The sequence below is a fragment of the Bubalus kerabau genome, chromosome 17, assembly GCF_029407905.1.
Source record: "Bubalus kerabau isolate K-KA32 ecotype Philippines breed swamp buffalo chromosome 17, PCC_UOA_SB_1v2, whole genome shotgun sequence".
Lineage (NCBI taxonomy): Eukaryota > Metazoa > Chordata > Mammalia > Artiodactyla > Bovidae > Bubalus > Bubalus kerabau.
The window spans coordinates 8,274,515-8,287,579 of NC_073640.1; the positions used below are offsets into that span (position 1 = coordinate 8,274,515).

The 13,065-nt window shown below is 46.9% G+C and overlaps 1 protein-coding gene across 2 annotated transcripts in view; it reads left to right on the top strand.

Annotated features, from left to right (window-relative positions):
* The window catches only part of VAT1L (vesicle amine transport 1 like), a 165,476-nt gene that overhangs the window by 88,510 nt on the left and 63,901 nt on the right, over positions 1–13,065 (top strand). For both annotated transcript variants that reach the window (XM_055551307.1, XM_055551308.1), the window contains exon 7: positions 963–1,157. In XM_055551307.1, coding sequence (XP_055407282.1) covers positions 963–1,157 — 195 coding nt within the window. The remainder of the gene's footprint in view (positions 1–962; positions 1,158–13,065) is intronic.

Here is a 13,065-nt window from a genome sequence, read left to right on the forward strand (position 1 = left end):
TTTCCCAATTCCCAGGTGGTGCAGTGGCAAAGAATCCACCTGCCAATGCAGGAGATGCAAGACATGGGTTTTATCCCTGGGTTGGGAAGATCCCAGGAGTAGGAAATACTCCAGTAACCCACTCCAGCATTCTTGCCTAGAAAATTCCATGGACAGAGGAGGCTGGCGGGCTATAGTTCAAGGGGTAGTAAAGAGTTGGACCTGAGTGAGCACACACACACACTGGCTTCTTCCCAGTAGATGCTAGTTCATTCCCTGCCTTGAGTTATCACAACAAAAAAAATTCCCAAACATTTACCAAATGTCCTTTGGGAGGTGGGAGGGTAAAACTGCCCTTAGCTGAGGACCACCAATTTAGTCCCAACACTCTGGCTTCATCACTCCATCATGCTGTTCCTTCTTCCTCTGCTATGCTTCTCTTCTCTTCTTTATCTGGTGTTTTCCAACCCCCCTCCCCCCTCCCCAGCCTTGCTGCTGTACCCAGCAAGGAAAGCTGCTTTCACAGGCACCCCACCGCACCCCCACCTCGCTTGGACTTCTCTGCCATCCTGCTCCCTTCACCAGCCCATCACCACCACCACCACCATCCATTAAGCCAAGTGCTTTAGGCTAAATTCTCCCAGGAAACCTCAGAGGCCGTATCCTGCCATGGTCCGTCACAGAAAAATGAAGCCTGGAGAGTAACTGGGAGCAGATTGTCAGGCAGGATCCAGCTCCAGATCATGATTCCAACTGTGTGACTCAGCAGTCTGGTCACATGTGGCCTAGGAGCTGTCTTAGTAAAGGGCTCTCCCCGACCTAGATCCTGAGCATCTTCGAAGCATCGCTGTGCACTCATGGCAGTGCCCAGCGTAGGAGGCACTTACAAAAATACACCAGCCAGAGGTACCTCCTGGCCGACTGGAATCCCCCCAGCCTGCCCAGCACTGACTCCTTGTCACCCACACCTTCTCTCTTCCCAGTGGTGGCAAGTCGAGAAGGTGAACCCTATCAAGCTATATGAAGAGAACAAAGTCATCGCTGGGTTTTCCCTTCTAAACCTGCTCTTCAAACAGGGCCGTGCTGGCCTCATTCGGGGAGTGGTGGACAAGCTCATTGCACTCTACAACCAGAAGAAGATCAAGCCCGTGGTGGACTCTCTATGGGCCCTGGAGGAGGTAAGGATGATGTTTCCCCCAGCAGATAGTCTCTTCCTTTTAATTCTGGCAGATTTGGGTAGCCAGATCCAATCTTTTATTAAGGGATTCTTATCCCCGCCCCCAGGCTTGTTTGTTTTAAATGAGGATCCTAAATGTCATTGTCCTAGAGTGTGGAGTGCTATGAATGTAAGATATACTTCAAGTTTCATAGTGGTTCTTAAACCACGTGTGTCAATACGCCTTTTGTGTCATGGACCTTTCCCAGTAGGTCACTGAACTTTGATGGGTATGTACGATTCGCCTGGACTCCAAGAGAGCGTGTACATTGTTGCAACATCAATTACATCCTCACTTGCGGGTATATGAGACCGAGGTCAGAGCAGACAATGACTCAGAGCTGAAACAATTTGTGTGCCAAGCCCGGGTGCTTGGATCCCCTTCCAGATGTCGTTAGCTTCACCCTGGGCACTGTAATTATTCACGAATTGCTAGATCTAGTGTTTGAGTCTTTTTATTAACTGATCTGCCGAAGTTCTGGTATTTGAAAGCATTCCTTGATCACACAAAACAAGACCTCCTCAAATACTGAAGTGTGAACGGCTGCAGTGGTTCCGGGGAGATGGGCTAGGAGGAGGGAGTATCTAGAAAATTCTTCAGGACAGGAGTGGTTTTGGATATTTGGGAAGTCAGTCATGGGAGCCACCTGTGAGGAAGAAATGTAGAAATGTGGTCTGGGCTTCAAGAGACATTTCATTAAGAAATCTTCCTTGGTCCGGATGTCACGAGCTTGGCTTCAGGCAGCCAAGAAGCCCTTGGAAAATACTGTGAAAGATGTGGGCTTGTGTTCTTTTGTTTGTTTGGTTGGTTTTTGCATATAGCATGAATGAATGTCTTGTATTTTGGGGAATCAGGGACATTTATGAAAAATCTAACAAATATAAAATATTCTTTGGGACAAATAGTAGCCATCATCCTGGCATGAAACTTGGTGCTGTTTGCCTAAAGGACTAGGTTGGCCAAAATCCAATGGCTTTCCTGAGCACAGAAATCCCTCCCACCCAAAATATTTTTGTGGGAATCACCATGTAATCAAATAGGGCCAGTCCTGGATCCGTGGATCAAGCCTATATATGCCTCCTTGACACAGCAGTATCATAAATGGTGCTTTAAAAACCCAGCCACCAAAACCCCTTCTCTTTTATGGTAAAAGAAATGTGTGCTTATTATAAGAAACTCCTAAATTATCCAAAAACATAGGAAAAAATAAACCAAAAATCCACATTCCAGAGATGGGTAACACTGTTAATATTTTGGTTTACTTTCTTCCAGTCTTTTTTCTTCTGCCCGTGTTCACTGTAATTCCATTGATTGCCAAGTCAAATCAGATTATCATACGTTTCCTCTGCTGTGTAATTTCCAAGATGGTTAGCCTACGGTTATATTTTTCTTGAAAATGTTTTAATTTAATGGGTCAGACATCTGCGTGGTATTCACTGTGGTCTCTCATTGGAAGAGAAAAGGGCTAGACTGTAAAATGGCTGGTCTCAGAGGTCGGGGAGAAGGGTAAACTTGGGTAGTGGAGACCAGGTATAAGAGATTAACTTGACTGTGGAGCAAAGAAGGGGACTTCAGCTTAGTTTCCAGAAGGGATCCAACAAATCTGGTAGCATTGAAGTGAGGCTTACAATTGAAGAGGGGTCTGGTTGATCCAGTCGGTCCTTGGTCTGGTATTGGAAATCATTCCTTGCTTACAATGCTCTTGAATCACCAAATGTGAACTGAATAACAATTGCCCAACACTATGCATTGTTGGGGGTCACAGTGGCAAGCAGTTGGCCAAGGTCCCTGTTTCAAGCTCACTTTCAGAGCGGTGGGACAGAAAAACTCAAGTGACGCCTTTAGACATGACATGTTTGCACCTTGTTTTATGTCCCTGGATATGTTCCAGTGTCTCCTAGTTTATAGTCTATGGGAACTTGAATAGAATCTGTATCCTACTGTTGTGTGAAAATTGTATAAATCTGAATTATGTTGAATTGGTTCATAGTGCTTTTCAGGTCTACTACGTCCTTCTACTTTTCTATATATTCATTCTATTAATTTTTGAGAGTTTGATATTGAAACACCAACTAAAAATATTAATTTATCTACTTAAAAAATAATTGTAATGTATAGTGTAACTAAATGTAACCTTGCTCCATATTTTCCAAGTCTCCTGTAAATGTGTTATCACACTTTCATAATTTAAAAAATAACAGCCCCCCCCAAAAAAAAGAAAAACCCAAGTGAACAAAAGTAAGTAGGGTATTCTCCAACTGCAGTAAGTTCTGGAAGGAATAAATTAGGGTATATGTTGGCAAATAAGTGGAGGAGAGTGGGGAGAAGTTTCTACAAAGCAGTCTTTTCAACCTTTTAAAGTTATTGTCCCCTATGGAGTTTTTTTTTTTTTAATACTTTTTTCTTAATTAACCTCCTCTGTGAAACTTTAGTCCCACAGATACACCATCTACCTACCTACCCACCTATCATCTATCTATGTCCTGTATGTATATTTCTGCTTTACACATATTAAAAGTGTAAGACTTTTAAAAAAAAATCCTCCAGGAACCAATTCTCACCCCTCTGGGGGTGGTTTTGCTCCCACTAAACCTATAGCTCCCCGGCCCCACTGCCAGCTATGACAACAAACACTGTTTCCAGCCATTGCCAAATGTTCCCCAGGAGAGACAGGGAGAAGGCAAAACCTTCCCTAGTTGAGAACCACCACTTTATATGAAGCTGTATTGAGGCTTCCCTGGTGGCTCAGTGGTAAAGAATTCACCTGTCAATGCAGGAGATTCAGGTTCGAACCCTGCTCAAAGATTCCATATCACATCAGATCAGATCAGTCGCTCAGTTGTATCTGACTCTTTGCGACCCCATGAATCACAGCACGCCAGGCCTCCCTGTCCCTCACCAACTCCTGGAGTTCACCCAGACTCACGTCCATCGAGTCAGTGATGCCATCCAGCCATCTCATCCTAGGCCTTGGTGCAAATAAGCCCTTGCACCACAACTATTGAGCCTGTGCTCTAGAGTCCAGGAGCTGCAAGCACTGAAGCCCGTGTGCCTTAGAGTCTGTGCTCCACAACAAGACAAGCCACTGCAATGAGAAGCCTGAGTACCACAATTAGAGAAAAGCCCGTGCAACGATGAAGAACCAGCATAGCCAAAAATAACTAGTGAATTTGATTTGATTAAAGAAAATCAAAGACGTCATATTGGTTAAGACAGGCACCAGGAAAACAAAGGAATTATAGTCCCTGTAGCAGGCTAGTCATTCACAGAGTGGAGAGAGACGGCTGCTGCCCTGTTTGCTAACAAAAGCACCCACAGTCACTCATCAGCAACACCCACCAACTTTTTGATGGTTCTCTTCAGCAGTATTTACAGACAGCATTTTAGAAGCTGCACTTGGGCCAAGCTTGGCTATTTATCAAGCCCACACAGCTCTTCTGGGCTTGAAGAGAACAGAGCATGCTTATTGCTTGCAAACCTCTGAAAGATGACTACAGTGAGTCTCCCCCATCCCCTTTGGTAAATGAGTTCACAAAATTACTTCTCAGGCCAGCTCTATAACTTCATCTATGGGACAGAAAGCCCATAGAGATTAAAAGAAAATTTTCTTGGGCTCTCTGAGAACTCAAACTAGAGGATTTGATAATATCAGGGATGATTAGGGTTCCTTTTTAGCCATCTATCTTCAACTTTATTGTAAATGTTATACACAGCTTTGGCTCCAGATACTAAACGTGCAGCTGTACATAAAACTGGAAAAACAGTTCAGAGATGGGAAAGGGAGAGAAAAATACATCTGTCAATCAAGCAGCAGAGACATTATTGGGCACCTACTATGTGCTCATACTGTATTAAGATGTCACATCTACAGAAGGGATAGGTCACTTGTTCCCTGACCCTTACATTTATGATTTCATTCCTGAGACAATCCCTAAGACCTATGAAACAGAAGAACTGCATTTTCAATTTTGGGATGTCAGTTTCAAGTGTGACTGGAATTTGAAAACAGAGGAGAGTGGTGTTAAGGAAGAATGAATGCTCAGAGATGGTTTTGAGAAAGAGTTAGGTCTTGGTTAAGATTAGCGGAATATAGATTCTTAAGATGATGTTGGGGTTAATAAAAGCAAAGTATTTCCAGCAGGAGGGACAGTGTGAAGAAAATCAGAGAAGTGGGAATGAGTATGGGGTACCTGGGGTAGAGAAGTCTGAACAAAGCCGAGGAACGGGAACAAAGGACGAGAAGAAACAAGGCCGATCTGCTCAATGGAGTTCAAATCTCGGGTTTGAACTGGCCTTGCCTTTGCTGCCAGGCTCAGATGGTAAAGCGTCCGCCTACAATGGGGGAGATCCGGATTCAATCCTTGGGTCGGGAAGATCTGGAGAAATAAATGGCAACCCACTCCAGTATTCTTGCCTGGAAAATCCCACGGATGGAGGAGCCTGGTAGGCTACAGTCCAGGGGGTTGCAAAGAGTTGGACACAACTGAGAGACTTCACTTTAAAGGAGAATGAGTTGACATTCTGGGTGAGAAGATTGTTATTTAGAGACTGTGGCCTAAGGAATATGACGCCATTTCATCTCTCAATTCCCAGAAGCACACCTTGGCCCCAAGTATGGCACTAGAAGGATAGACGCCTGGAGTATACAGCTATGGCTTCCGATCACAAATGCCTTTACCTGACTGCTATTTAATAGCACACAGAGGAAACTGTTATGAGCTGAACTGTGTACTCCCTGATATTCACATGTTAAAGCTGCAAATCCCAGTACCACAGAATGGGACTGTATTTAGAGACAGGCCTTTAAAGAGATAATTAAAATAAGGCCTTTGAGTAACCCTAATACAACCCAGCTGGTATCCTTATAAGAAGAAAGATTAGGTTGAAGAGAGACATGGGGGATGTTTGCATAAAGACTAAGTGAGGACATGGTCTCATGAAAAGATGGCTATCTGCAAGCCCAGGAAAGAGGCCCAGAATGCGTCCAACCCCACCTACACTGTGATCTTGGACTTCCAGCCTCCAGGATTTGAGAAAATACATTTCTGTTATTTAATACCACCTCCAAGTCTGCAATATTTTCTTATGGAAGCCCTAGCAAACAAATACAGGGTTGCAGGAAGGTCTTGACAATTTTATAATATTCCATTAAAGATATTTTATAATATTATTTACATATAAGTCTGTGATTACACTCTAATTATGGTACCATTAGCCACAGGTAGCTCTCCAAATTTAATTAAGTCAAATGAAAAATTCAGTTCCTTGGCCATATTTCAAGTGGTCAGTAATTGCCTGTGGCTAGTGGCTACCATCTTGGACCATGCAGAGATGGAAGGACATTCCCATCACTGCAGAAATTCTCCTGGAGCTGGTCTGTGAGATGATATCATCCTCCTGTTTGAAGGTAGGAAAGGAATTTGTTTCCCTAGCAATCTGGTATGATTACCCTTAGTAAATTATGTTAATTATGCCCTTCCTTGTGTGTCTCTCTTTGCCTTGGCTATAGTGAAGTTCACTGCCCAAATGCAGTCATTTATTTGATTTAAGTGCTCCAATCTCTCATTATGGGTCCCCTGAATTTTCCCCTTCATGTTATTAGCTGTGGCTTAATTATACATGTGTCTTTCATTCTATGACATCATGAAACCTACAAAGATAGAGGTCTGCCTAAAAGAATAAATGAAGGAAAAATAATGTGATGCTGAGTTCGTTTAGGGACCCTTATCTGACACAGAGCAAGAGGTTGACATGATAAAAGGGAGATTACTGTTGAACCAGTGACAGGGAGGGTGGAATGGCTCAAGAGGCAAGGATGGGTGAGGGTGTGGTTGTCGCTTTTAAAGAACTCCCAGACTTCAACTCCAATACCAGACTGGGGAGGTAAAAAAGGATGAAGCCAATTATCTGAAACAGATACCCAAGCCAAAACCAAGAGGCAAAGACTGAAGAAGAAACCACGGAAAGTCCCACTTAATTATGGCAGACGGCAGTTGGCTGGTAGAGACCTCTTTTAAAGATTTACAAGCCCTTGGGATTTCCCTGGGTGTCCAGTGGTTAAGAATCCGCCTGTCGATGCAGGGGACATGGGCTCGATCCCTGGTCTTGGAAGTCCCACGTGTGTAAGGCAGCTGAGCCCGTGCGCTGAAACTACTGAAGCCCGAGTGCCCCAGAGCCTGTGCCCCGAAACAAGAGACGCCACCACAATGAGAAGCCCTCGCTCCACTACAGAGTAGCCCCACTCGCCGCAACTAGAGAAAGCCCGCATGCAGCAACAAAGACTGCATGCAGCCAAAAATAAATAAAGGAGAAGATTTAGGAGCTCCTTCAGAGGCCCAGCTGGGTGTAGGGAGAGTGCTTGGCAGCGTCATGTTGAAGCGCGTAATGCATGCAGGTATGTCATGTACTCATTGGTTTGGAGGATGGACTGGGGCAGGCAGGAGGTAACTGCACATTTTTACGCCTGGGTGGACAAGCCCCACGCAAAAGTGGAAGCTGTGGAATGGGAGAGAATGAGCGAATGCGAGTCATTGGGAAGGATGGAAAGCCGATATAAAGGACAAAGGGGAAGCGAGATGACCAATGATCAGTCAGTCTGGGAAACCGGGACTGCGCTTGCTAGCAGTGTGATCCGGGTTAGCAGTGATGGAAGCTGCTGTGAAAAAATTAACGTGCTCAGATGTGGGTTTGGTTTAAAGTGATGGTAGAACAGCAAGTGATGTCCATGGGCAAGTCAAACGCACCTGAACTTGAGAGAAGGCAGGATAATTACAACTGCCACTACTGCTGACATTTCTAGAGGATTTACTACATTCCAGGCATTGTTCTGGGGCTTCCCTGGCGGCTCAGCTGGTAAAGAATCCGCCTGCAATGCAGGAGACTTGGGTTCAATCCCTGGGTTGGGAAGATCCCCTGGAGAAGGGATAGGCTAATGCCGGTATTCTGGCCTGGAGAATTCCATGGACTGTATACTCTATGGGGTTTTGCATGGATTAATTTATTTAAATTCTCCAAAATCCCTAAGGCTTCCCAGGGGGCACAGTGGTAAAGAATCCCCCTACCAATGCCGGAGACATGTCCCTGGATCCCTGGATAGGGAATATCCCCTGGAGAAAGAAATGGCAACTCACTCCACTATTCTTGCCTGGAAAACTCTACGGCAGAGGAGCCTGGTGAGCTACAGTCCATGGGGTTGCAAAAGAGTCAGACACAGCTAAGCCAGAGACTGAGCATGCAACAAGCCTAAGACCCAGCTACTATGATCTTCATCTTATAGGTTGCAAAAGTGAGGCTTTTGGGGGAGTTATCCATGCCCAAAGTCCTTGCTTACAATTGAATTTAATGGAAATTTGAACCCCAGGGAAGTCCAATGCATAGAAGTTATTGAAAAAAAAAAAATGACTATGAATAAACTCATTGAATAAAAGGAGCAAACTAATATTAGCAAACACTTATCATAGCATGCTTGTATGTGCCCAGTGGCCTGGGAAATCCCATGGACAGCCAGGAGCCCGGCGGGCTGCAGTCCAGGGGGTCGGTCACAGAGAGTCAGACACGACTGAGCGCCTAAACGAGAACAAATGTCCCCAGGAGTTCTCCAAGCAAGCACTTTCCATGAATTAACCCACTTAATCCTCATTGCAACCCCAAGGGGTAGGTACTGTTACTCTTCCTGAAGTACCAATAAAGAAAGAGGGCTTAGATGAAGTAAGCTGCCCAGGCTCACAGGGCTGGTGTGCGGTGAAGCTGGCATTCAGATCACAGGCATTAGCTTCTACTGAAGAAGGAAGAGGGTAAGGCCAGAACCCCATCCCCACCCTTCACACTGCCCGTAAAAGATGAGGCGTCCCAGGCAGGGGAGGGCGTGGGGGCCGGTAAAGGTACCACCATGACCATCGGCAGGTCCTTAGTGTCCAGACTGCTGACCAGTTGGGAGGTACCGAGGAAAAGCCTTTGAATCTGGCCCAGGGGTCACTGTTGACCTTTCAGAAAGCCTTTCAGTAGAATGATGTGGGCAAAAGTCTGAAGGCAGAGGGTCAGGAAGTGAATGCGTGGGTAGGACAGGCTGACAGCCAGCGTGAGCCTCCCATTTGGCAGCGAGCAGAGGAAAGGACTGGCAGAAGCTGGGAGGAGCAGGCCCACAGAAGGGCTGCTTAGCAAGTAGGTCATGGGTTCCATGGGCTCGGGGGCATTTCTGTTTAGCGAGATAAACCTGTTCTAAAGCTAATGACAGTTGCACAAGCCTGTGAAGACACTAAAAGCCACCGCTCTGCGCCCTCTGAGGGAGTCGTGTGCTGTGTGAAGTGTCTCTCAATGCAGACACACACAGGAGGAGGGAGAGAGAGCAGGGCTGTTTAAGGATGGGGTAAGAGGACAGGAGAGCAGGGAAGGGGCTACAGTTTGGGCAGTCAGATCACTGGCCTCGGGCCCTACTAACATCCTAGCTGCACGGCCTGATGGAACCAGACATTCAGCCTAGCCCATCCTCCCGGTTTTCAGACAAGGAAACCAAGGCCACAGAAGTAACCAGTAGGCTTGCTTTGTGTCCCTTCCTTTTTTTTTTTTTTTTTTTTTTGCAGCATGTCCCCCTTTCTTTCAAGTGAAACCCTAGACTGTTCACTTTAACATAATCAGTCCCCCATGCACAGCTTTCCAATTTCCACACGCGTTCTCCCGGCATGCCCTGCTCACAGGTGTGAAAGTGGAAGTGAAGTCGATCAGTCGTGTCTGACTCTTTGCGACACCATGGATGGAGGAGCCTACTTCCATCCATGGGATTTTCCAGGCAAGGATACTGGAGGGGGTTGCCATTTCCTTCTCCAGGAGATCTTCCCGACCCAGGGCTTGAACCCGGGTCTCCCACATCGTAGGCAGATGCTTTACCATCTGAGCCACCAGGGAGTCCTACCTCACAGGTTTTCTGCACCTCAAACGTGTCAGCACCATCATGCTCCCCAGCGCTGCCGTGCACCTGCTCTCACCCCACTCTAGTTGTCCAGCAGATCGAGCCCCCTGCATTAGCATCCTCCTCCGTGGCAAGATGAATAACAGCCCCTTCAAGATGTCCACATCCTAATCCCCGAAGTCTTTGAGTATGCTCCCTTATGTAGCAAAGGGACCCTGCTCATGTGATGAAATTAAGGGTTTTGCAATGAGGAGACTTCCCTGGACTGTTTGGGAGAGACTGATCCCATCCCGCGAGTCCTCACGAGGGAGTCAGGGGAGTCGGAGGAGACATGAGCAAGGAAGCGGAGCAGGGAGAGGCCATGTGATGTGGGGACACAAGCCAGGGAGGGCAGGTGGTCTCTAGAAACCAGAAAGGACAGGGAAGCCCCGGCCTCCAGAAGAAACCAGGCCCGCGGACGCCTTGGTTTCTATGCCCTTGGCTGATTTCAAGCTTCTGACCTGCAGAACCGTAGAAGAGTACATTTGCTTTGTGTTAACTGTGAGTTTGTGCTGATGTACCAGAGCAACAGTTGGAAATCAGCATGCCATCCATTCAACAGATACTTAACAGGGCCCGGGCTCTGAAAGCTGAGAGGAGCAGTCAGATAATTACACAAGCGGGAGGTGAGCCCTCGAGGGGTGGAGCTGGATGGGAGCGTGACCAGTGCACACCTCGGCCCAGAGACGGGCCTGGAAGCTAGAGAGAGACCGAGGTGGGAGCATCCAAGCCTTGAAAAGCATGCATTGGGCGGAACGCAGAGATGGGAGGCCAGGAAGGCAGGCCTCGGGAGAAGGTGGGGTAGGGAGAAATCCCCACCAACCGCCCAGCTCCCCATCACTCCAGCCTCCGGGACCATGGTGCTTCTTCCAAGACCCAAGTCTCTGTTGCCTCCTTGCTTTTATCCCTCCTCTTATCTCCACCTGCCATGCCCTCCCCTCTTCTTTGTCCTTCTGCAAAATTCCTGCTCACCTGTCAAGACTCAGGGGCACTGTTGACTCCTCTGCAAAAACACCCCCGACGTCCCCTAACCTTGCCCTGACCCCAGTCCCCACTTAGGAACCCTGCTTTCGGGTCCCAGGGGTTAGCCACCCTCACTGACACGCTCACAGTCACCTGTGACGGTAACAGTACCTTCCGTCAGTCTGGTGGAACCAAAAGGCGCTGCGCCCACAGCTGGATGGAGAGTAAGAGCTGGCAAGCTGTTATTACAGCGCCGTCACAAGTGTGTTCCCCGTGGGGTCGTGGTCTTTGCAGTCAGGGACTCTCAGACAAGGTATCAAGCAAGGATGGAGTGCAGAAGGTGCCTGGGGTCTCAGGGCAGGTCGCCGGCCACTCAGGCCCTAGCCACACAAACTCATCACCGCCAGAGGCCCCGGTGTGTTGCAGGATTAGGTTTTTTGCAGTCTGGCACTCCCTGTTAAGAGGTCTGGGAGCTCAGCTCTGAATACACGTCTGTTGTGAAGGAAATGATTGTTTTCGCCTTCACGCCTGTTATCTAGCTGAAAACGAGTCACAGAACTGGATTTCCTCGCGAGCCGGGGATGGAGTCAGTGTAGGCTGCTCTTTGCTGTGTTCTTCCAAGACCTGGACAAGATTCTGCTGCTTCCAGAGGCTGGACAGGGACACGTCTGTTTGCTTCCGCTTGCCTTCCTAGGAGGTGGGGGAATCAGGGTACATGTCTTACCTGCAAGGTGGCATCAAAGGACTGTTTTCAAACATTTTTCGAGGTATCTGTCCTGATGCGTTCATCACAGATTCTGGCCTATTTGCTAGACCAGAGAAGAGGGATAAATAACTGTTCTTCAGACCAGGATCGTGTGAGCAGGAGAACAGACATTTAAATCAGGGAATGCAGGAATAAAGGTCACACCACAGCAGGTGAACACACTGTGGGTGTTGATTTCAGTTTCACCTTCTGAAATCCATCCTCCTCCCTAAGCACCCCTTTCCTCCACTGGAAATGGGGCTGCTACCACGTTCCCTGTAATTGCAAAGGATTTTGTGGTTCTTGTGCCATCGACAGATAGATGTTGAATCCTTGCAAACTGTAAAGCACTCTGCCAATATGTTGCTCAGCCACTCAGTCATGTCCTACTCTTTGCGATCCCATGGACTGACTGCAGCACACCAGGCTTCCCTGGCCTTCACCATCTCCCAGAGCTTGCTCAACCTCATTGAGTCAGTGATGCCATCCAACCATCTCATCCTCTGTCATCCCCTTCTCCTCCTGCCTTCAATCTTTACCAGCATCAATGTCTTTTCTTATGAGTCAGTTCTTTGCATCAAGTGCCCAAAGTATTGGAGCTTCAGCTTCAACATCAGTCCTTCCAAAGAATATTCAGGACTGATCTCCTTTAGGATGGACTGGTTGGATCTCCTTGCAGTCCAAGGGACTCTCAAGAGTCTTCTCCAACACCACAGTTCAAAAACATCAATTCTTCCACGCTCAGCTTTCTTTATAGTCCAACTCTCACATCCATACATGACCACTGGAAAAACCATAGCTTTGACTAGATGGACCTTTGCTGGCAAAGTAATGTCTCTGCTTTTTAATACTAGGTTTGTCTAGGTTGGTCATAGCTTTGCTTCCAAGGAGCAAGTGCCTTTTAATTTCATATTATAATATGTGAGAGAAGCACCAATCAGATGGGATAAGCTTTGGGACAGTAAACAAACTCATTGGGTTTCCTGACCCTCTCACTTCTGGCTGTTTGGCCTCTAACACTTCTTTTCTGAGTCTCCTTTTCTTACCTATAAAATATGAACAACTGGGGGCTTCCCTGGTGGTCCAGTGGTTAAGACACCCTGCTCTCACTGCATGGAGTACAGGCTTGGATACCTGGCCAAGGAACTAAGATCCTTCATGCTGCGAGGTATAGCCAAAATTTTTTAAATAAAAAAAATTTTTAATAAAATAAAATA